The following is a 24,215-nucleotide window of genomic DNA, read 5'->3' as shown; positions in this document are numbered from 1 at the left end:
CCAAGGACAATTAAGGTAAACTAGAATAAATGAAGCACCACCTTCCTTCCCCATCCCAGAGGGGCAACTGAGGCAAACTGGAAGAAATGAAATTCTACATCCTGGCTGATGTATGGCAGACAGCTCATGTCATTGGGTCTTTGGAGGTGAGGGTGACAGACTCCATCAGCAGCCCTCGGCCCTCAGTTGGCTGAAGGAGAAAACACCTGGGATCAATGAGGTACACAACAACAGCATATACTGTACCTTCAACATTATGTACAAACAGCTAAGATCAATGAAGGACACACCAAAAGCATTTACCTTCAACATAATGTAGTTAATGCAATAAAATATATATATATATATATATATATACATACAGTATATATAAGCTCCCTACGTATTAAGTGGGGTTGGTGGAGGATTAGTGCCCCTCCCTGTAAAAGAATTAACTCTAAGTCTTGGCCACCCCGCTTCTGGGATACATGGCGTCTGGCAATGAATGAATGAATGAACATATATATATATATATATATATATATATATATATATATATGCTGTATAGGCAGTCCCCATTCTACAAACAGTCAACTTATAAACTTTCGACTTTACGATCTTGTACTTACAGTACAATATTCAATAAATAATGTAAGATTTTCAATACTTTATTACAAAATATACTTTGCATTAATGAATTTGCCCAACTGTGGGCTAATGTAAGTATTCTAAGCATGGTTAAAAGGGTTGGAAGGCTTGACCAGGCTATGATATAAGCATTTTTTACTTTAAAATATTCCACTTACGGACAGTTTCTCGGAATGTAACCCAATCGTAAGCTGGGGACCACCTGTATATAAATAGTATATATAAATATATATACATATATATATAAAATAAATAAATACAATTCCATCTTATTCCTGTAACTTACTACTGGCAGTGCTACAGGTATCATAACTGATGGATGTATTCCAAAATACAGCATCATATTTTCAATACCACTGGTGCTGTAATTTTGTATACTGGCCTGTGAAATTAACTTTCAATGTAACACTGAGCTTTAGAAGGCAATCCTTCTTAAATTTAATGTGGACCTAACCACTCCACTTCAATGACATTTTTTATTATATTAGCATACTGCTACCAGAAAATTATTATATTCAGCTTTGGGGAGACTTTTTAAAGTGGAGGCATTAGATGCAGCCATCATTAACCCCTTCACTAATAAAGGTCTTCCCAAAGTTGAACAAAATCATCTGGAGACAGCATGAATAAAATAAAAACTGACCCACTGGACTGAAGGGTCAATAACAGCAAATCACTTAAAAAGGGGTGATATACTGTCTCTAATACTGGGACAGCCTGTCATCATCTGATCAAACTGTGTCACTCGCACAACTAGAACACAGTACAGTACGGAACAAAGAAGCAGTTGCATTAAAATCTGACAACTGTTAGTAATGAGGCACGAATGAGTCTCCTTGTTAATCACATCAGCTCTCAAATCTAACTACATCTGGCAACCAACTGGGCTGAAAGTGGTATGGGATCTTCCTCAGGTTAGAACAAATGTGCTATGGTACTCACTGCCACCTTGTGCTGTCTGAACTTGCTGAGGATGCCCCTGGGAGGGTTCTTGGAGTACTGCACCTCCTCCTCCTCTCCATCATCCAGGGCACACGACTCAGGCCGAGGCAGCTCCATCATCCCATCCTGAGAGTTAAATTAATTGCACTGTTCTGTTCATTATAACTAGGTACAAAACTGCCATCTCTCTGTCTTGAATACTGAGCTACAGTATGACATTAATAGTAGATTATGATGCTAGTTATGAATAGCTGCTTCAGAAGGGATGTAGAGCCACAATACTGTATTATCTTATTCTGCCATTAACTTCCAGGAAATAAAGAGCAAAAGGATGCAAATTTCTGCCTAGTTACAGTGAATGAACTATAAGTCCTTGTTAATTGTCTGTGATGTATTCCAAAATATTAAACTGGCACTGTCAAATGGGCAAAATGGGCAAATAACCTGTACAGGTAGCAATGGAACTTGAACAAGCCAATATTCAGTTATTACATTTCACAAAATAAATAAATAAATAAGATAAAAATGACAACATACATTTAGAATTTCTTTATCCACCCTAACTTGGCAAAAAAATTTCATTTTACTGCATGCTTCTCACTGCTCAACAGCAGAATAAGAGTATTATGACACTATATCCACCATCACTTTCTTTATGACTATCACTATATTCTACAGTTAATCCTTTGCTACAGCTCGGGAAGGATATGGCAATTTTAGCCCTTATTAAAGTGGACAGAACAAAGAAGTGTTACCCAGCACATGTTTAAGTTATCAGTTATTCAAACCCAAACAATCTGAAAGGGATACTTTAATCTCATGCAATTTGAAGAGGTACATAATTTAGACCACTAAACTTTGAAGGGACAATTTAGGTCTAACTATGCTGTATGATAGGGTCATTCAGATCTACAAAATCTATCTATCTATCTAGTGCCATACACCATGCTCCCATAAGGGGCAGCCATTTGACTTTGAGTTAGTTGTTTTACGGGGAGGGGCACTAACCCTCCACCAACCCACTTACTGACACGTAGGGAGCACACATGGTTTGGTTATATGGTTACCACCCGGCGTTGTACATGGTTTCTTGGCTTACAGGAAATCTGAAAGAATATCCAAGCTCCACATACATTGAAATGGGCAACTTCAACCCATACACTCTGAAATGTTAATACTGTACACTATGAATGAAGTAATTTACAGCTGTACATACTGAAGGGGGTATTTTAGCCCTATTCACTATAAAGGGAGCAGTTTAGCCCCAGACACACTGAGGGAGTAATACGGGAGTGACTGTTACTGTTTTTAGTAATACAGTACAAGCTAACTTTACTATTCAATACTGTAATCTCTCCATCCCCATCACCATCAGGTTAAGTTCCATACTTACATGTATTAAATGTGATTCACTTTCTGACAGCTCTTCCAGATCTATCAATAAGTAAATCTGTTCATACACAGTGTATCTTGCAAACATTTGTTTCACAATATGGTACACAAATCATTATGATATCTCTGTACCTTAGATGAAGCTTTAGCCACAAGACTCATGTACTTGTATTCCAAACGCTGGTTCTTCTTCCACAGACAGAAGAGTAGAAGGCAGAGAAGCATGGCCACACTCACAGTGCTCAGCACAATCATCTGCAATTACCATATACTGTACATGTATCTAAATCAAAACTGCTACTGGCATCGTTAAACACAACCATCCATCATCCATTCTTTTACTACCCCATCAGAAGTCTAAGAGTCTATGACTAGACTATTCAGTCTAAACATTTAAGAAAAGAGTGACACAAAATGAAGACTGACTGCACCTTCCACAACAACTAATAACTGAAGAATCACGGAGCAAAACGGCCTCACCTCTACCATGAATGGCAGTCTAGTGACGCAGGGTACGTAGTGTCTGTGGGGCATAATGCCAGAGGGGGCACGGCAGTGGTTGGGCGTGATGTAATGAACCTTCTGCTGTCCACCCTCACACTCACCATGCACCACTCTGAGTCAAGAGATATGGTGTATGGTGAATTATTATCGCTATAATATCACTATCACATAACGTGGGATCAATATCATCATCATATACTCTAATAACACAATTTTCCACAGTTATATAAAGCAGGATCGCTGCCATTACTTCCTGCACCCTTGTGGCACACTGCATATGGCCACACTCCCTCTGCTTTGACAATACTGTCACCACCCCTAGTTATCATCACTTTTGTTTTACCCTCATTTAAGGCAGTCTCAAACCCTTGTGCCCCATTCCAACTCTCTACATCCTAAATCTTTCTTCCATCTCCCTCTTATCCACCACAATCAACACAAAGTCATCAGCATACAACATCTCTCATGGGAGTCCAGTTCTGTAGTCATGACAGACAGCATGAAAAAACCATGATGAAATATAATGGGCTCAAGATTGACCCCTGATGCACGCGAACATTCACAGAAAATTCATCACTCAATCCTCTGTTCACTCTCACCTGGGTGCAAGCACCCTCATACATTGCCATATCCATTTTATCCTGCCACTCCTCGATCCCGAACTTTCTCATTGTCCACTTCACCAACTCCCTAGAAACTCCGTCAAGGCCTTCTCCAGATCACCAGAAACAAAGTACAGTACAGTGCCCTCTTCTTTCCTATATATTTTTTTCCTGTCTGACAGTGAATATGGCATCAGTGATCCCTTTCCCTTACATAAACCCAAACAGCATCTCATCAATATTCACTCTTTTCATTATCATACTTTCCAGGACTCTCCATTACCTTCATTACTTGGTCCAAAAGTTTTATGCCTGTAAAACTTCCTCTTTCCATGGCATCACCCTTCTCCTTATACACATTTCCAATCACACTCTTCAGTCACTCATATAGAACAACACATTCATACATAAATTAATTTATAAAATGAGCAAAAACTAAACCCACTCCTTTATCTCCTTAGGCCTGCAACATTTCAACAGTCAACCAAGACATCCACTGCCTTCCCCAGCTGCCAACTGCCTTGCTCACAAGAGCAGATTCAATCAAGGGCCAAACACTGGATCCGCTGACTCCAAACCTTCCCTATTCCGGTGAAACTCCTCATTCAGGATGAGATCAGTATCAGCATCATTGTAACTGTCTACAGTACCTTCATTCCAGCAACAGACAACTAACTGTCTCCCCTGAAATGAATAAAATTATGTGAACGTACATGAATATGCCAACAGAATACATTACCTGATTAAAAATAAGTTAAGCCAGAACTTACATCAAGTCCTCCATATGGCACTCTGGGCAGGCATGAGCAGAGGTCCAGAGAAAGTGGAAGTTACAGCCATCACAGGTTCCATCAGGGCACTGGCGGGGCAGGGTGACACGGCCTTGTCCTGTCTCATCTGGGTCGCATCGCAAGGTCACAGTGGTTGTGCGGCCATCAGGACATGCCCGGGTTGACCTGCAGGGTGGAAATGAGAGGTGATGGTAACATTATAGTGTAAAGGTATATAAAAAGGTGCTTTAATAACTCCTATGACAGCTCTAGAAACACATTCGTGCTTTTTATGACTAACAATGGTGAGGTTTCCTTCACCAGAAACCTTTCAATTATTCTAGCAGGCCTACTTATATTTAAAGGTATGGAAGCAGTACACACATGAATAACTTCATTCTGACTACAGGCAGTACTTATGGTAATTCATATATTTTTACTTTATTAGCTACATATGTTCTTTATGAAATCTCTCTTTGGACATATTAAATGCCTGAACATAAGACACAATATTTACAGTACTAAATTTTGTAAACACCTGATTATTATTTATCTATTGCCAGATGCCTTAATCCCATAAGGGGTGGCCACAAACAATTCGCCTCTGTGTCACCCTGTCCCCCGCCATTTCACTGCCCTGATCCCAGCTCACACCCCTCTCTCTCATATACCTCTCCACTCAATCCCTCCACCTCATCCTTGGCCTCTCCCTCCCTCTTCCCTGCTTCATTTCACTCACATACACTCTCCTCATCAGTCTCTCACTCTCCATCCTCTCCACATGGCCAAACCACCTCAGTGTATTTCTCCTAATGCTTCCTATCACATCCACATCCACATCATAATGCTCCTTCATTTCCTCATTTGTCAGTCTGTCTCTCTACTCTATGTGACTCCACACGCTCCTCTCAAATAGCTCATTTCCACTGCTCTCACTCTTGACTTGTGTTCCTCCAACAAGGTCCAAGCTTCACTTCCATATGTCAGAGTTGGTATCACAATACTGTCATACAGTAACTCTTTCACTTCAGCTGATTACATGTATTCATATAACACACATCAGTTTTCCCAGTGAATGACACACTGCTATCCAGCCAGAGTTGTCTGCTTTGTGGGAAAACAATGTCACTACACTCTCTCTTATAGACAGATGGTATGTAGGGGGACTGACCTTTCATTAAGCTACACAACAGTGTGCAAGAAGCTAATCAACAACAGTACACACCGACTTCTTACTGTAAAAAATTAAGACCCCCCTTCCCTCCAGAAGTATACCAGCGTTGTTTTTATCCAATTTTTCGATCCAGAGGACAAATATCGGTATTGGTTCAGCAGCGGCAAAAATGTTAAAATTGGTGATATACTAGTTCGGTTACAGAACTATCCAAGGTTTGATTGTAAATCCGTGTCCTGAATCCTAAATGCAGACAAAGGTAACTCACATTGGGGTGGTGTAGAAAAAGTGAAGATCTTTGTTATGTGATGAGTTAGACTGTCTGAATTCATCTATGACAGTGATGTCCATGAGCGTGGCGTTGGTTGTGACCCCAACCAAGTGATCCCCAAGAGTGACTGACTGGGTGGCCACTGCTCGCATCCTCCCACCCCGCCCCACCGATGCTCCCTCCATCCCTGGAACGATGGTTGACCTGCACACACGTGACACAATCTGGAAGTATGGGTGGCTCTTAACACTTTCAATCCAGAGGTTTTGATTAGGCTGAATAAAATTATCTGGTGGTAGATACTTTGAGATTCGAAAATAGTAGCCAGTGCATGCCTGCCCAGCTGATACCACCTTTATTCCCAACATGATGGTCAAATAACACACACACAAAATTTTAAGCCTTCATCAGCTATAATGTACTGTAATTTGCATCACAAACATTACCGGTACCTCCTGAAGATGTGGTGATGCAAACGTCACAAAACATACCTCAAGATGGCATATGGACATGATCTGAGTCACAAAGATACCTCCTGAAGTTGTATTTTGATGCAAACTGCATTACAGAACTTGGGAAAATATATTTTGAATAAAAAGCTGCTTAGCTATCAGTCAGGTCTCCCATAATCAGGAAAGCACTATGAACAGAACTGCCCACCCAAAAACTTCAGGCCATCCATGAAAAGGTTAACATCTTCAAACCAGGGGTCTTGTTTCCCCTCAATAAAATGCACTGGTGTTATGCAGAATGAAATTAAACTGGTGTTTGCAGAATGAAATTAAAGCACAGTCATTGCATTCTAACCCTGGCTTGACCCACCAATACCCTCTCCATCCATCTGCAGATAATATTTGTATTTTTCTCTATATACACTTCATATACACCTGCCAGATAATCATTCCAATATCAAACTAAAAAGTGTGCTTCTCTGTACATACCTAATTCAACCAATGCAGTCCCTGTCAGTTCCCCAGCACTCACTGAACATATACTCCCACCTTATTCTTGACCTACTACACCTTCTACCACCTTACAGACTTAGAAATAATAATAAAAACAATAAAAGCTATGAAGAATTTAAGTCACTAACTGAGGTGGCCTCGCCCTCCATGAAGGTGACGTTATTTGCACAGGTGACGCTGGTGTTGCCACACAGAGAGATGTTGAACATGTGGTAGAACTTTGTGCCCGAGGAAGTAAAGAGTGTACTGCCCATCATGCTCCTTGCACTGGAAATGTAGGTATATGATGCCACAAGAATAACCCTTTCAATACAATGACTTTTTTTTCTTCTACTGTTAAATGCTTCCATTCAGACAGGGAGAAATCTCTCATAGTGAACAAGTTATATCTTATTCCATCTACCTGTCTCTTTATTTACAGCCAGATGCTGTAATCCTGGAAAGCGTGGCCATTAACAAAGATTATCAATTTTTCTAATTGCAGTCAAAAAGAACTTCAGTCATGTAAAAAAAAAAAAAAAAAAGAAAACAGTAACATCTAGTCCCATCTTACCCCTTGTGTTGAATTAGTCTGATTTTTTTTTTTTACTAATCACTGAGATCATTAAACTGAGGAAGAACCATTCTAACTGACCTGTACACTACTAACATCTGTAAACCTTCAGTTTGAGCACTTCAACCTGCTACAGGGGCAATCTACTGAAACGTACAATTTCATTACTAAAATCGAAGTCCTTATTATTAATTATCTATATATTTTTTCATATTAACTCCATAATACATACTGAAAAACTGTTCATTAAAGTGTCACTTCTAAAGTATTTGTAAAGATGATTTGCCGGTTACCCTAAATTTACAGTACTAACTCGATGGAAACAGTTGTGATATCTGAAACCCACACTTTACTCTCAACCCTTATATTGCAATGTAGTAAAATATTAGCTTAGTTTATCCTTGCTACCTCTTGTTGATTTTATTCAGCCTGGAAAGGATATCTTGTATGGAAAGGGCTAATGAAGTCTATTATGTAAAATCTCCAGTTAGAAATGTCTCTCTTATGCTGAATAAAATTGTCACATAATGGCACGAACTAAATGCCTGTCATTGGAGGGAAGGGGTTAATGAGTGCTGCCTGAAGTGTGTTTAATATCATCCTGAACCTGCTGATGTTGGTGAGATCATAGGTGTTGTTGTCGACTGCAAGACGGCACTGTACGATGCAGGTGAGGTGGTCCGGTGCGGTGAGCCCTGGGCCACAGGGCAGGCAGGCCTCAGGGCCGTAGGGCAGTGGGTCTGTCACCACAGTATCAGGGGGGCAGTGGGTGCACTCGGTGGTGTTGCGCTGGATGTAGTGGCCAGCAGGGCACGGGATGCAACCTGATGATGCCGGGGCCTGGGGTGGGATTTACAAACATACTGTAATTACAGCCAATTCCCTGTCATAATTTTATTTGTTTTCACAGGGAAAAGAGGACACATGGCAAGATTCTGCTCTCTCCTTGTCTTTCTTGCAACACCAGATATAACCTATGATAATTTTCCTCTTACACTCAAGATCTGCCTTTCATGGGAGAAACCAGAAAGAGAAAGACTCTGCACTCTCCTCCTCCTGTCCTTCCTCCAAGAACAAATCATTGTTATGAGAATAAATTTTCAAGACCCACTGAAATGTAGTGTCCTAATATCTAAAGAGTTCACGTAACATTTCACCCAAAAGAGTTGTCATCCCCAGGGCAACATTAAGACAGCAACTTTCAACTAATGCCTCACAGAGAAGGGTGATAAAAGATGGTACTGTTTGAGTGGATATACAGTACTGGTTAACAACAGTGACCTCAAGGATGATCATGACTCTACTGATAAAAAATCTAGTAACAATATATAAGGAATATTTCTAAACAGTATCAAAACAGAGGTTTCAAACTAAATTGCATATTATTTTTGCTCCATAATATTAATGTATATTCACATGAGAGCTAATCAGCAGCTTAGTCTTCATGATAATTCAGGGGACATTACGGTACATCATTTATTGTTTATTCTGGAACTTTTTTTCTGGGTGGTTGTAGGATTTATGGAAAAATCAGTCTGATAATAGTATAAAAAGATCAACTAACCTGTGGACAAGGGAGGCAGGAGGATGCACCACCATCAATAGTGTTGGTCACGTTGATGTTGAATACTTTGGCCATGTCAGAATCAAAGAGACGAGAGGAGCCTGTCTTCTGGTAGCTTTTCTCCCAAGACACCTGTGATAAACACCACACCAACAGCATTAGTATATACACATGAATGAAATGTAAGTCATTAATGATAAAGTCCAACAGCTTAAATAATATGAGTTTCGGACACTCAAAATAACTCTAGTAATACATACAGATAGTATCCTAATTCTATCATGAGCAATCAAGTATGAATAATATGCGTAACCATCAAAATACTGTAGTTCAATCTTTGTATCTGATAAATCCATAAACCAAAACAATTTCTAAAGGGTTTAATCCAAGACCATCAACAAACAATACAGTATAACTGTACTGCCTTACAAATACTGTATAAAATTCCATTCAGTACGATAAAAAAATCAAAAATAAATAAATAACTCTTTGGATTGTCTAAGAGCTCATGTATTGCTTACCACAAACCCAGTAAGAATATCAGTTAATAACCTTAAACAAGAGGAATTCTAACCTTCTGGAATGCCCAAGAGAATGTGTAGGAGTCATTGCGTGTGATAAGGTAGCTGTAGTACAAGCGAGCCTGAGCTCCGGTCCACCTCTGCAGAACAGTTACTCCTTTCTTGGTTGATGCCTGGGACGGATAGGCATTAATTAATCATCTCATTATAGAGTTTGCAATGCTTAATAAACCCCTTGAATTTGAGAATGTCATCTTTTTAGTGTATAGTTTTTAATATTTTCAAATGATTTTATTCAACTACCGATACAATTTTCAAAAAGGAGAAGTTAAAAACAGTCTTTATTAATCCATCCACCAGGAGGAGGTGTCTAGAGTGGATAAATAATCTAAAATTAAGTAAGACAAAATGGAGGTGATCTTGGGCTGATGGGACTAAATGTATCATTATTAAAAATGCAATTTCAATCAAATTGTCATTATCTATCTAATTCCCCTCAACAAATTCTAAATTCCACAATGAAGTACTGTACATAAAAATGCAGTAAAAATCAAAAGTACACTGCACTTGATAATTATGATGATCATAGTTAATCAGGTATGTCTTGAAATACTGTCCAGCAATCTGTAATAGTTTTGAGAACATCAAACAGAGTACCTTTGACAACCATAGAGAGAAAAAAAGTTCAATAAATTAATAAAATCTAAGCTCTGCAAACTTCCATGACTGTAACTAATCAACTGAAGAATTTATGTACTGTACAGCAGTTCACCCACTTTAACTTCCCAGAATTTTTTTTTTCGTCCCCAGCTTATTTTCTGGCAGAATGAGACAATAATTCACCTTTCCATTGCACCTCTTTGTGACTAGCATCATATTCTGGCGCAGTATAAATCTCTTACAACAGCTCAGTGATCAAAATGGTGACAGAAAATTCAGGCCAAGTTAAAATGGTCAAAGTATACCCCAAGTACTGTCTCCAGTTCACATACATACCTCCATAAAGGCAAACTCGCAGTCTGAGGTGCAGGAGAGCTCAAACGTGAATGAAATGCGTCCAACCTCCATGGGGCGACCACTTACAAATCCTTCACGGCCCCTGAATCCTCCAACCTATACACAGTACAGTACACAAGTTTTAAATACATGACTATGTCGATCTTGTACATAAATACTAAAGCTATGTGTACACTAAGTGGGGGGGAAAAAAAAAAAAAAAACTAAATCAACTGTGTATCCAATTATTAAATCCAAGGCTGAATCAATCCTACACATAAGTATTAAATTCATAGCTAAATTAATTCTTTAAAAAAGTTAACAGCTAAATGAAGTGTGTAAAATTAAATGCATGGCTAAATCAATCCAGGATGTACTTTGAGGCTGAGGACAAGGTAGGCATCGTCAGCATGGCCCCTCCCAGAGTGGATATGATCCCCTCCAACCTGCCATCCATCTAGATCACTACAACCCATATCTGCAAGAAAAAATTTATATTATGTAAGTAACATGAGTTTTATTCCTGAAGCTGTGAAACAAAAACAAATCAATACAATCTTGCATGAAGACAAAAGAAAAGGTCATGGATATGGATGCTGTTGTTGCTACTGATGATCAATCTCAGTCTGTCTGACCAAGCAGATCTATCAACCACAGGCAAGCAACTGCCCCTGTATGGCTGTCAGGTGCAGTGAACCAATGTTCCTTTGTGGATGACAGTGCCTTGCCATTGCAAGGTGTGGGGAATAGTTTGGAGGCTTGATTCCTGGATGGACACCACATTGCATATGTCCACCCTATTAACAGGGGCAACATAGCAGGCTCCACTTCTCATAAGTTGGCCATGTGGTTACCACCCAATATTTTAAATGGCTTCCTGGGTTACTGGAAACCATTAAGCCTGTTACTCAGTGTGGGGCCATCTGAAGTGGCAAGAAGAGTAATAAAAAGTGACACGAAGGAAAGTAAGAAGTATAAAGAGGAAACAAACAGAGACAGAATGAGAAAGGGAATGGAAGAAGTAGGCTGCACTACATCAAGTGAGTGGATAAAAGTCACCACCTACTATCAAAATGGATATGGATGTAATGATGAAGAATCACAGAATACTTCTGGTACAAAAGAAACTTGTTTAGGATGCATCAAAGGATGCTAAAAAAAAATGTATACAGTATATACAGTAGTTAACTATTTGTCCTATGAACGGCATATTTTAGTAACGTTAAATAAATTTAATACAATACATAAAAAGATAGCTAAAACTGTATATACTACATGTACCCTGACTTACCATCAGCAGACATGCATGTGGCAGCCATATTGGGAGGCATGGCAGTCCACCACTGGTACTGGTAGCCATAATTGGGGGCAGTGCTGGGAGGGCAGGGCCGGCATGGGGACACGCCATCACTGTGCTCCTTACGCCCACAGAACACGCATCCTGACATCAAAAGAGTTGTCAAGGAAAGCAGGGTAATATGCACAATTGTGTGGGTGCATCTTATCATCACTCTAATGTTCATACCAAATTACAGTACATGTAATTCACAAAACTGCACTGTAAGCAGACAAAAGCATTCACAATATGTACTGTACTGCACAGCATACAATATGAAAGCAATGCTTTGGCCATGTAAGCTAATAAGTGTACATTTTACAGACCTGGAAAAACATATGACCAACTTCACACACGCATACTGAGGCAAGTCCTCCAATGTATAGAGTACATGGCCTGCTAATGAAAGTAGTACTGGATGCGTGAAATGGAGCTACATCAGCATTGAAAATGGAGAAGGCTTATTTAGATTTTTCTAGCACCTTTATATATATATATATATATATATATATATATATATATACAGTAAACACTCTCTTATTCGAACCGGAATAATTCAGAAATCGGTTAATTCAGATCTTTTTTGACCACCAGACAAATAATTTTAATTCAGATAGCAATTTGAATTAAGCAAGACAAGTCCAAAAAGGGTTCCAGTGATAAGTGGATATGAACAGTTTTTGTAGTGACAAGTGCAGTAATAAATGTAATTTTTAAGAACTGTACAGTACCTTCGGTACAGTTAAGTGTACTGTACTCTACTACTGTGTTGCAAGACTTCATTATCAAGGTTTGACACTATTTTATATATTGTATTGTGCACTCTTTGAGTATAAAGTAATAATATACTGTACTGTTCAGTGTTTTTGTGAAAATGCCATGTTTTAGTGAGTGTGGGTGTGATTTGGGGATAGGGGCAAGTATGAGCTCCAATAATTTGGATTTTTGGATAATCCAACATAGGGTTCCCCCGAATTATAGAGGGTTTACTACAATTTACTTACTCAAACTTTTTTGTGTGTGGTCACATATAGCATTGTATTTATATTAAGACACGATGACGTCACTCTTCTGCATGGCAAAGTAGTGTGAAAACGCTCATTTTTCGCCCAAATTTTTAAAATGAGTATCTTTTGGATGTACCTTGCAAAATAGGAATTCACAACATTAGGGTTCACAAAATTTGAGGACCTACTGTGCTGTGCTATGATCTTTAGGATGCATGGAATGCACATAGTTAAAAGCTGAAAAAGTTTATTGAAATAAAGCTAATGGGAGAATAAGGACCAGAGACTGAGGTGGAAAAATGAAATGGAAGAGTTCTTGATGGAGGGATGCTTGGAATGGCATGAGGGAGTGGTGAGGAGTTGTGACAGGGAGACTTAAAAACAGTTTTGTGACAACAACATAGGATAACCTCTGGGCCTGTGACTCAAAAAAGAAACAGAGAAAGTCTTATTGAAACAGATACTGAATAGCCAGTACAATGTTTGTACGCAATAGTGAAAAAAAATTATATTATTTGCAAGAAATAATGAACACATAATATAGTGCCCATAAGAAATGTACTGCAAGAGTAAACACCATACAAAGTCTGTAAGTCATAGAACTCATGATACTATATGCATTACCAGGGCCTGTGGTGTAGTGCATGCCAGGGTTGCAGGGAGGGCATGTTTTGAGTTCCCCTGAAGGTGGCAACGAGACAGAACCTTCCATTTGCTCCCGACACACTCGAGGCTCCACCCACCGGTACACTGCACGGGTCTGCCCACAGGGAGAGCTAAATAAATACTGATTCCCATAGTAATGCTATGCAGTAAGCTTTTAACATACATAAGGTGTCTTTTCTTTTCTTTTTTTTTCTGATTGGCAGGAAAGCTAAATAAAAATTAACCCTCAGAGTAATGTTATAGAGTTAGTTCTCATTTTAAGTTGTCTTTTTTAACACATTTATTTTGCTTTTACTTTTACAGTGCGTGACAGAAATAAATGGAGAGAAATTGTGAATGAATAAGTGATGACGCAGCCCTGAGGGGATATTCTCCCGCATTTGGTCTGATCAGCTAGTCAGGTCAGGTGCGGGTAAGGGGATGGGTCTGTTATGATGTGGCAGGGGTAAACCAGTTCCGCTGTCGGGCCCTGCTGCGGATGTCACTGATTGCATTGCGCAGTTGACCCTTGTGCGGTGTGATGTGGTGAGGATCTGTCCGTTCTCCCCTTTGGAGCTAAGATGCGAATGAATGTGTTTGAATGGATGAGTAAGTGGAGAGTGAGTCGTCCTGTCTCGGCTACCTCCCTTTCCTTGGGGGAAGCAGCCTAGGTATATAGATAGATAGATAGATAGACTTTTACAGTAAACAACATTGCATATTAAGATTCCATCATTACCTATATAAGCTGACACACTAGTTCCCCAGCTTATGGTACCAGTTATATGACAATGAAATGTGAAACTTTGAAACACATCCCTGACATATAATGACAGATTGTACATCATATTAACACGTTCATGAAAGGTATTTGACTCACAGTAATGTTACACACTTTTACTTAACTGAGAGTGAGTTACAAGTGACTGACTGTTAATGCTGTCATTACCAACTCCCTTTTGTTTGCTTTTTCTCATATATCTATTTGCAGTTCATGACAATTATACTAAGCTACAAGTGAGTCACAGGAAACTGAGCGTATGCTGTTAGATTACTCTAACATAAGTCACCTGGTTCTTCTCATCACAAGCAGAATCTATCTCATAATAATCCTGTGAGGTGCAGGGTGGTCGCCTAAGACACGTGGCAGAACCCTTGGGAGCATATTCAGTCACTGGGTCACAAGGAAGGCAGGCCGAGGCTCCCCGTGGGGCATAGGTACCCTCAGGACACTCTTGGCACTGGGAGGCTCCAGGGCCACTGAAAGTTCCCTCAGGACACAACGAGCACTCAGATGAGTGAGCCACACCTGGGAAGCACAATAAACTAGGCTAGGTACACATGGGGTACAGGTACATGTTATCTAGTGGCAGCATCAGTCTAGGCAGCATGAGATGGGATACAGTATTTTGTTTTATTTTATTCAGACAACCACCAAACAATTACAGCATACTCAGCTTACGAAAGGCTTCTAGTAATAAAGTGTTAATAAAAGCTAGATTATATCTAATCCCCATCAATGTGAAATGTCTCCCCTGTGCTGAATAAAACTGCATGGAGATAACATGAATAACGATATTATTGTTGTGAAGGGATAAGTTCAAACACGAACCACTGATCTGAATGCTCTTGATGAGGACAGGGCGAGATGGAGATCCCCGGGTCTCGATTCCAATGGTTTTCCAGTGCAGTACATTGGGACCGGACTTAAGTTTGACTGAGCGCGTCACCCACTGGCCCTCTCTTGTGATGCTGGGGAACTTGTAGTCATCTGCATCATCCAGGCTCTGACACTCCTCATCCTGGGCCTGCAGTAAGATTTATGAACAAATAGCTTAACTAGTAACTATGAAAGCTATGCAAGCTTATCTGATACTGTTACTCCATTCAGTGTGATGACGTCTTTGTTGGGGCTGTTTTGGTCGTCTTAGTTTTGGCACTTCTCAACCAGGGCCAAACAATAGGTTATGGAATGCTAAAGGGTAGTTGTTGAAGCTATGTACAGAGAACCAATATTGTCAATATACTGTACTCAGTTTGATGGCATCTTTGTTCCAGTCATCCATATCATCCAAGCTTTGGCCCTCACTGCCTTGGCCTTGCAAAGAGGTTAAGGGATGATTTGGGGTAGTTGTGTCTTTGTTCATGTACTGTAACCAAATACACCTCTATGATAATATTCTCATTAGTGTACTATCAACACACACACACCTCAAACTCAAAGATGATGTCCTCATTGGTGTACTGGTATGTGTAACGCACAGCTCCAGGCTTCACCAGTTTCACCGTGTACACCAAGATTGATGCACACTGGCCTCCTTTGCTGGCCAGATAGTCACCCTTTGTCTGCCATCCATATCTGGTGAAATTAATGATAAGATCTAAAAACCACACCTGATAACATGCGTACCATAAATTGCAATGATAGGATAAAGTGGTGTGACCACACTGCAGAATAAAACACCATTACATACTATCATTATCACCATCATCTTCATTATCATCATCCTGACTTTTAGTCCCACCTAAACATATAAGGTAGAATCCAGAAGCAAGGAAATGAAGAAAACTATTGACAGTAAGCCTGATGAAATGAACCATATAATCATTCAAGTCCTTCAAATCCTGGCTCTTTCCTCATATCTATCTATCTATCTATAGCCCGACGCCCTAATCCCGCAAAGGGTGGCCGCAGACAAAACGCCTCCAAGTCACTCTGTCACCCACCATTTGACTACCCTCCCCCCAACTCACCCCCCCCTCCCTCATATACCTCTCAACTCCATCCCTCCACCTCATCCTCGGTCTACCCCTTCCTCTCCCTCCCTCCACCTCACCTACATACACCCTCTTAGTCAGTCTTTCCTCATATGCCTAAGACAATTAACACCTCTAAAATTCTAGTTCCCATTTCATCCAGTCTTTCAACTGATTAATACACAGAAAAACAATGCTAAAAGAGGTCATCTAAATTTGTTGGCATTATTTCTACCCATTACTGTACTTTTCATCCACACATACAGAAATCATTAATGTATCCTTTGCACTCCTCATGTACTCCTATGATCTATTATCACTATGCTTTATCAAGAATTTCTTTTTATTCTAGTCACAATTGTTCTCTATGTGACTTCTCTCTGGCACACACAGTTTGACCATTTAAACAATACAGTACTTATCCCTATTTCACATCCTTCATGACATTTCCATAGTTCTTATGGTATTCTATCCAATCTACAAAGGCCACATATACTGTACCATATTTATCAATAACATTCTTTCCATTCATTTACCTCACTAAACTATACAGCATAGTACTTTACTGAAAATTTTTGCACTTTTAATTTACTGCAATACTTGCCACAACTACCTCAATGACATTCGCCACTCACTACCTTCATCTAGCTCCTCCTACCCCTCTGTATTTGACAATCTACTCTATACTCCCTTTAAAAGCTTCATTACCACAAAAACTAATTTTCAATCAGTGTGCTGTCTTTTGCACATACCATAATATATAACCTGTTGTTCCTGATACCACAATGCATAATATACAGAAGGTCTCACACCCATTCCATTTATATTCCAAACAGAACAAATGTGCAAAATAGTCAGATATATATTTTAGGGCCCACAATAATCCTAGAGCATTAAACATTCAAATAGGAACTGATAACATACATATCCTGATTAACATTAACATTCAAGAATCTTCATATATGCCTAGAATGTAGGCAAGCAAGGTACTGCTTAAATCAAAACAGCTGTGAGCAATGCATTAAGATGTATCTATGGTGTATGGCTAAGAGAATATAAGATCAAATATGATAACACTCAATCCTGACTTCAAAACAACTTTATAAACTGTTATGAGCACTCAACTAAAATTAAATATCAGTCTAAATGCATCTTAATCATGAACCAACTTTGAGCAACTTTAAGTATTGCATGACAGATCTGTACAGTACTTGTTACCCTCCTCCAGAACACAAAACTGTACCACTCCTGATGTTACTAAAATCTCTCCCCAAGAAATCAATATACTGCCTCCAGATCGTACCAAACAGTTCCCATCTCCAAAAACTTACTTCCATGTGCTTTCTCAGAACTTGCTCATTACAGTTCCCCTTCCTGAAGAACTCAAAAAACAGTACTATAATCTATTTCTCCAAACGCTACTAAACACTGAAATCCACTTCTCCCAAAACTTAATGCCATCCCCTCTCAGAACTTACTCACTACAGTCGACTTCCCCATGTCGTCTGCTCACGGAGAACGCAGAACGAAATGCTTCTGTGTAGGAGCTAAACCCCTCTGGCAGACGGTCCCAGGTCTCGTAATGAACACCACCCCCTAATGAATACGTGCCATTTGGACACACTGCACACACCAGCTCAGAAACATCAAAGTACCATCCAGGGTCACATGATACACCTGTGGAGAAAAAATAGTGGGACCGGATTTTAATTTCAGTGCAGTGTACAGAGGTTATGGTATGGCTATTCCTTGTGTTTATGTGATTAAACTGGACCACTCACAACATACATACTAAACTATGCTTGCATGAAATGTGATGAGCCTTAGCTATGAGGCAAGAATAAGTCTCCCTGGAAAGTCAAACTTATTAACCAGTCTGATTATTCTTGGCCATTTAACAGAACTGAACGGGGTTAGGAATCTTTGACTGACTATAGTGGTGGTGCACCTGAAATTACAGTGCATGTGGTTATTGGCAAGTGTAACAGTAAAAAGCTCTTGTTCTGTGCACACAAATGGACTATGCTGTATTGTGCATAAATTTCTATGTCTCACGTTAGAATGGCATTACTCACACCTATAGTTACTTGCTTCAGGTTTTCTAACAAGTTGTGTTCACTGAAAGAAGAAAACACTTACAAGGGAAAAAAATACCATAAGCAAAAGGGTAACATACCAGTATTTACATATTTCTTTGGCTGAGGTATCATCCTTGCAGATTTGTGCATATACAGCTGTACAGTATACAACAGTTCTTTTAGTAAGTTTGTTTTTTTCTTGCATGTGCATTTCTAACTCAGGCTTTGCTTTAAATAAAACACGAACTTACTGCAGTCTTCAGTGCGCTTTGGTGGGCTGGACACTCCTCCTTGACAAACACCAGGTTCCGGCACACTCACCCGCCACCGGCCCCCTGCACTGTCACACTCAGTGAACTCATAGTGGAAGTCTTCCTGTAAGCAGAAAGGGTTATTCAAATCACATCACTAGACATGCCAAGGCTGCTTAATGTTACTGTGTAAGACTGCTTTACACTGCTATTCTATTTTGTCCAAATAACCAACACAGTACGGTAATTGCATATGAAGATTAAGAGGTTGCACTTCTTGAACAGCCTTGTTCTGTAGCATACAGAGATTTACTGTACTCCCTGCACTCAATACACACTCAGTTCTCTTCATAAACTTCTTTTGATCATGAATCCTAGTTTAATATAAACACCTTGATGACTGGGAAGGATTATAGCATGCATTAAGAATACTGTATATCATGTAGGAGGGAGTTGTTGTGGACAACAATGTCCATTTATAAAGGTTGCATTGCCTGTGTGACAGTTGGGAGGAAGTTCTGTGATCCTGTTAACATTAATGTACGAGTAAGATAGGGATGTGTTTTGTCACCTTGGTTGTTTCATATACTGGGTACTGTATATACAGTACCGGTACAATATATGGATGATGTAGTCAAATAGTTGCAAGTGAGTACAGCAGCAATGAATGGAGTCTTGTAACCTACCTATATGCTAACAAAATTATGTGCCTGTCTGTTACTGAAATTTACGCTTCTATGAAAAATCAATCTTCTCCTTGTCCATTTCTGACTTTTCAGTTGTGGTGATAACTAAATACTGTGTATCTCTTCTATTCTCACCTGTTCCCTTGTAAGTGATGTTTCTTAACCCCTTCATACTGTAATACCTATATGTGCCATTATCCTTCCCATTCCTTTTTCAGTACTCTTATTAATTTACATTCTTGGGAAGTATTCCATAAGTTACAATTGGAAGGTCATACTGATGATAACTTATCTCTCTGGATATAACAGTATGTTACTCTCAGTGATGCTTTTATTATTAAAAGCCTTCTATCTCTTAGTCTGATTTCTTGTCAACTCTGTTGCCTTCTCTCTTATGGCTAAAGGTTAATCTGTTTCCTGCTCTCTCTCTCTCTCTCTCTCTCTCTCTCTCTCTCTCTCTCTCCAGACCAAAGTGTGTAACGGAATAAATGTAGAATATACCCATAAAGCTATTATGGTATATACAAAACCTACCGGTAGATTTTTTTTCATTACCAAATGATTCTCTCTCTCTCTCTCTCTCTCTCTCTCTAACTCCTGATACACGTCTACCCCGCCAAATAAGTGTGATAAGGGGAATATGAAATATGAGTGTCTGGTTACTGGCACACACTATCAATTTACACCTGATAACACCATGATAACAGCTAACGAACTCGGCATCTCAAAGATACCAGCTTCCTCTCACGATATTAAACGCCTGTTACTGTTCATGGGTGCTTATAGTCTGCTTGCTAAATTCTAGGTTTCACTACATAACACTGATAGCTAAGGCTTTTGCGAAGGCTGAACTGCAAAATAACTACTGTACACGATTACGATACATATCTATCTACCCATCTATTTGTCTATCTGCCTACTGTTTGATACCCAGTCCCACACTTCATCCATCTACCTATCTATTTGTATGTCTATTTAAAACTACCCACTGTGTGATACCCAATCCCATATGCCATCCATCTACATATCTATCTACAGTATGTCTATCTGTCTGCCTAATGTTTGATACCTAATCCCACATTTCATCCAGGGGGACTTAGAAAATGCTTCCCATCAATCACCATTGTACAGTGGCAAAAGTTCATATGCTATTCTACTGGATCTACTTTACACTTGGGGTATATCTGTGAGCAAACGCTTAGGAATCTTAGCCAGCAAAGGAAAATGAGAAGTAGAAAAGAAATTTTGGCGAAATCATAATGTATTTCACCTAACTACTTGTTCGCTCGCATTTCTAAGCTAAGTCGGGCTTTGTATGTCTGCCCAAGAATGATGTTCTTTGATACGATGTGTCTGGATGAAAGTGATTCAACGGGCATCAACTTTTTGTCCCTATAGTTGCACCTTTAACCACTAGACTACAAAGCATCTGACAAACGAATTGGTCTGCCAGTGTATGATGCAACCTTGACCTAACTCACAAGAGACAACTGTGGATGTCAACTCTGCTGCCTCTATAAATAGCTGCGACTAGATGATGTAGCTTATTCTTGTTACATCCAGGCGATTACAAAGCTTGGATAATTTTCCTTATCAACTCCTTTACTACAAAAGGTCTCCCTACAGCTGCTAGGTGACAGAAAGAATAAATATGGTAAATAATTGATGATACTGATAGTTAAACCCATATCTTTAGAGAGAGAGAGAGAGAGAGAGAGAGAGAGAGAGAGAGAGAGGTTAATCTTAAGCGTTATCATTACAGGAAACTATTATCTCCATGCAGCTGTCACTACTGTCACAACGAACAAAATCGTGGGATGATGCGCAGGAAGGGGGGAAGGAGGAAGAGAAAAATGGAGGGAAAGAAAAGAGGGATATGGTAAGATGTAGAGAACGTTGGTAGAAATGAAAGGACGGAGGAAGGAAGGAAAAGGGGGGGGGGAAAGGAGATGCAGAAGAAAAAGAAAGGAAAGGGAGATATGAAGGGAAGGCGAGGCAGACGAAGAGGAAGGAGGGATGTGATAGGAGTGTGATACTGAGGAAGGAAAGTAGATGGAGCAGGAGTGAAAATGGGGAAAAGCGAAAGGAAGTTACTGGCAATATGAGGGAAGGATCGAGAGGCCGAAAAAAGGAGATATATAAGGGCACACACACACACACACACACACAGGAACAGGGTGGAAACAGTGGAGGGAGGTAGGATGGAGAGAGCGGAAGGAAGGGAAGGAGGACAAATAATGATGGAGATGGAAGAAAAATACGATCGAAGAGAGAAGGAAGGGATGGAAAAAGGAAGCAGAGACAGATACATTTAAGAGAGAGAGAGAGAGAGAGAGAGAGAGAGAGGGTGTCAATATGACGCCCACATGAGATGAGACGATTATCAAATCTTCGATCTCTCCCACATGCCCGTACACACACACACACACACACACACACACACACACACAGAGTTGTCTGTAGGTGTGGGATGCGATATCTCTTATCAATGGAGGCTGAAGGAGTTTAGGTGTTCCATGTGTTAAATGGTCTCTTGTTTTCATCACCTAGCCTCTTCACCACGATAATGTCTTTCTTACTTTATTCTTATTTCCATCATTTTTAGTGTGTGTGTGTGATCGAAGATGATTTTGATAATCGTCTCATGTGGCAGTCATACTGACCCCTCTCCCTCCATTTTCTTTTCTAAGCATACATTCTCTCTCCATTCGTATTTTAGGTATCCTTTTCCATTCACATTTTCCCCAGTCTCTCTCTCTCTCTCTCTCATTTTACGTATCCTTTCCCATTCACATTTCCCCCACCTGTTGTCATCGTTCTCTCCACCTCCTACTTATCGATCTTCTTTTCCATTCCTCCTTTTCCCTGTCATCATAATATCCTTCCACCTCATTCTCTTTTTTTCACCTTGCCGTATGTACTATATATACATTATTTGCTATCAGCTATATCAATTCTCTTCTACATTTATATTTTACATAGTCTCTATCAGCTCTTCCTCCTCTCCCTTTCCCCAATCCGCTTGGAACCAATCCCTTTCGTCAATACTAGCCATAAAGGACTCTCTCTCTCTCTCTCTCTCTCTCTCTCTCTCTCTCTCAACGGCTGTCATACTGCAATATCAGCTAATTATACAAAAACACCAAAACACGTCCATTAACAAAAAAATTACATTACGCTGTACAAGAGCGACCGTTAACCTTAGGGCTTAGAAGATTGTGGAAACAGTTCTACCTGTAAATATTCACACAACCCACGTACCGGTAATTATTCTTTTCTTTAGGGTGCTGCCAGACTAAATTCTTCAGTTGTAGGGATCGAAATCTCAAGGTCTCTGTGGGTTCATGTGATAAATAACTGACTTCACAGGAAATACTGCAATATACAGGTGGTATAACAGGTAGTTCTATCAAATCACTTTTGGATAAAATGATACCTGGCATTGTGTAATTTCGATTCTCAAGTGTGTGTGTGTGTTATGGGTCTGATCTGCAGCAAAACAGGAAATATACTTACAATGACAAAGATTCAAACGTTAAGTGCCTGACGCTTTCATCCCAAGGAAGTAATATACATCATGTAATTTATTCTTGCTACCACTAAGATTTTTTTTTTTCCAAGTTGGGATGGATCTTTTGTGACGGGGTTAGTGAAGAGTATGTGACCCCTCCAGTTCATAAGTCACCCAAAATGCTCATACCATTGTCTGGGGATGACAAGAATATGCATTGATACTAAAAATGCTTCTCTGCCTGACTAAAAGCAAAATTAGGTTAGGTTAGGTTAGGTCATTAACACTGGATTTTTCACTTTATGGTTGGTTGGTAAAATCCTGCATCGTGTTCTGAGCTAAACATTACCTACAAATAAGAACGAGCTTTTAATCGAACTGACCTATTTTATGCATAGGCTACTACCATGTGTAAGTACGGTACTGGATAGCCAACTGAGGAGCAAATGCACCATAAATCGCGAAGAGAAAGTAGGTTACATTATCATATTTGATAGGTTCTCTGTTTTACATTCTACTTGGAAGGATATGTCCTTCTTTAAGTTTCTCTAGTACAACGCTTATTGTTCCAGTTACCGTCGGATAAGTCTGTTACATAGCATCCCTGCCGATCATGGGGTATATTACAAACATGCCTCATATTGCGTTTGACATTCCAGAAAGAAATGTACTAGGCAAGCACTCAGCTGCAGGTACCATCAACATTCCTCATTCATGTGATTTCTATTTAAAGGCGAATATTTCAAAGCGAACTGCCCTTACCGAAGACTACAAGCATCAAGTGAGGGGTGATATGATTGGCACGATCACTTCATTCCAGGCTGTAAACTGCATAAAACATTCCAGAGCGTTCTTACCGGCTGACAAGTCCTTAGGGAGGCCACATGGGACTGGAAACCGAAGACGGAGAGGAGCATTAAGTATATCCACATAATTTCTTTAAAACGTGCGGCAAATTTCTCTTACAGCACCTCCCGTGATGCCCTTACTGGTTCATCAGCGTAAGGATAGCTGGGCGACGCATGGACATAACCGTCTCTCACTTGTTTCACTCGCACACTGC

The 24,215-nt window shown here is 39.8% G+C and overlaps 1 protein-coding gene across 1 annotated transcript; it reads right to left on the bottom strand.

Annotated features, from left to right (window-relative positions):
* Positions 1 to 24,215, bottom strand: LOC145404323 (endosome/lysosome-associated apoptosis and autophagy regulator family member 2-like). The gene is made up of 20 exons (XM_080275879.1): positions 24,010 to 24,215; positions 18,956 to 19,079; positions 18,105 to 18,303; positions 16,081 to 16,228; positions 15,482 to 15,677; positions 14,940 to 15,178; positions 13,849 to 13,984; positions 12,173 to 12,322; positions 11,259 to 11,359; positions 10,882 to 10,998; positions 9,939 to 10,058; positions 9,365 to 9,496; positions 8,408 to 8,640; positions 7,376 to 7,514; positions 6,280 to 6,506; positions 4,838 to 5,023; positions 3,442 to 3,577; positions 3,094 to 3,216; positions 1,570 to 1,695; positions 1 to 190 (listed from the first exon to the last, which is right to left on the bottom strand). The coding sequence occupies exons 1-20, from the start codon at positions 24,082 to 24,084 to the stop codon at positions 125 to 127; spliced, it is 2,973 nt and encodes a 990-aa protein (XP_080132005.1). The 5' UTR covers positions 24,085 to 24,215; the 3' UTR covers positions 1 to 124.

Source organism: Coenobita brevimanus, chromosome 1 (genome assembly GCF_032717465.1).
Source record: "Coenobita brevimanus isolate Jiangsu-jjx chromosome 1, ASM3271746v2, whole genome shotgun sequence".
NCBI classification, from domain to species: Eukaryota; Metazoa; Arthropoda; class Malacostraca; order Decapoda; family Coenobitidae; genus Coenobita; species Coenobita brevimanus.
This window is presented reverse-complemented; position numbering and strand designations above follow the sequence as displayed.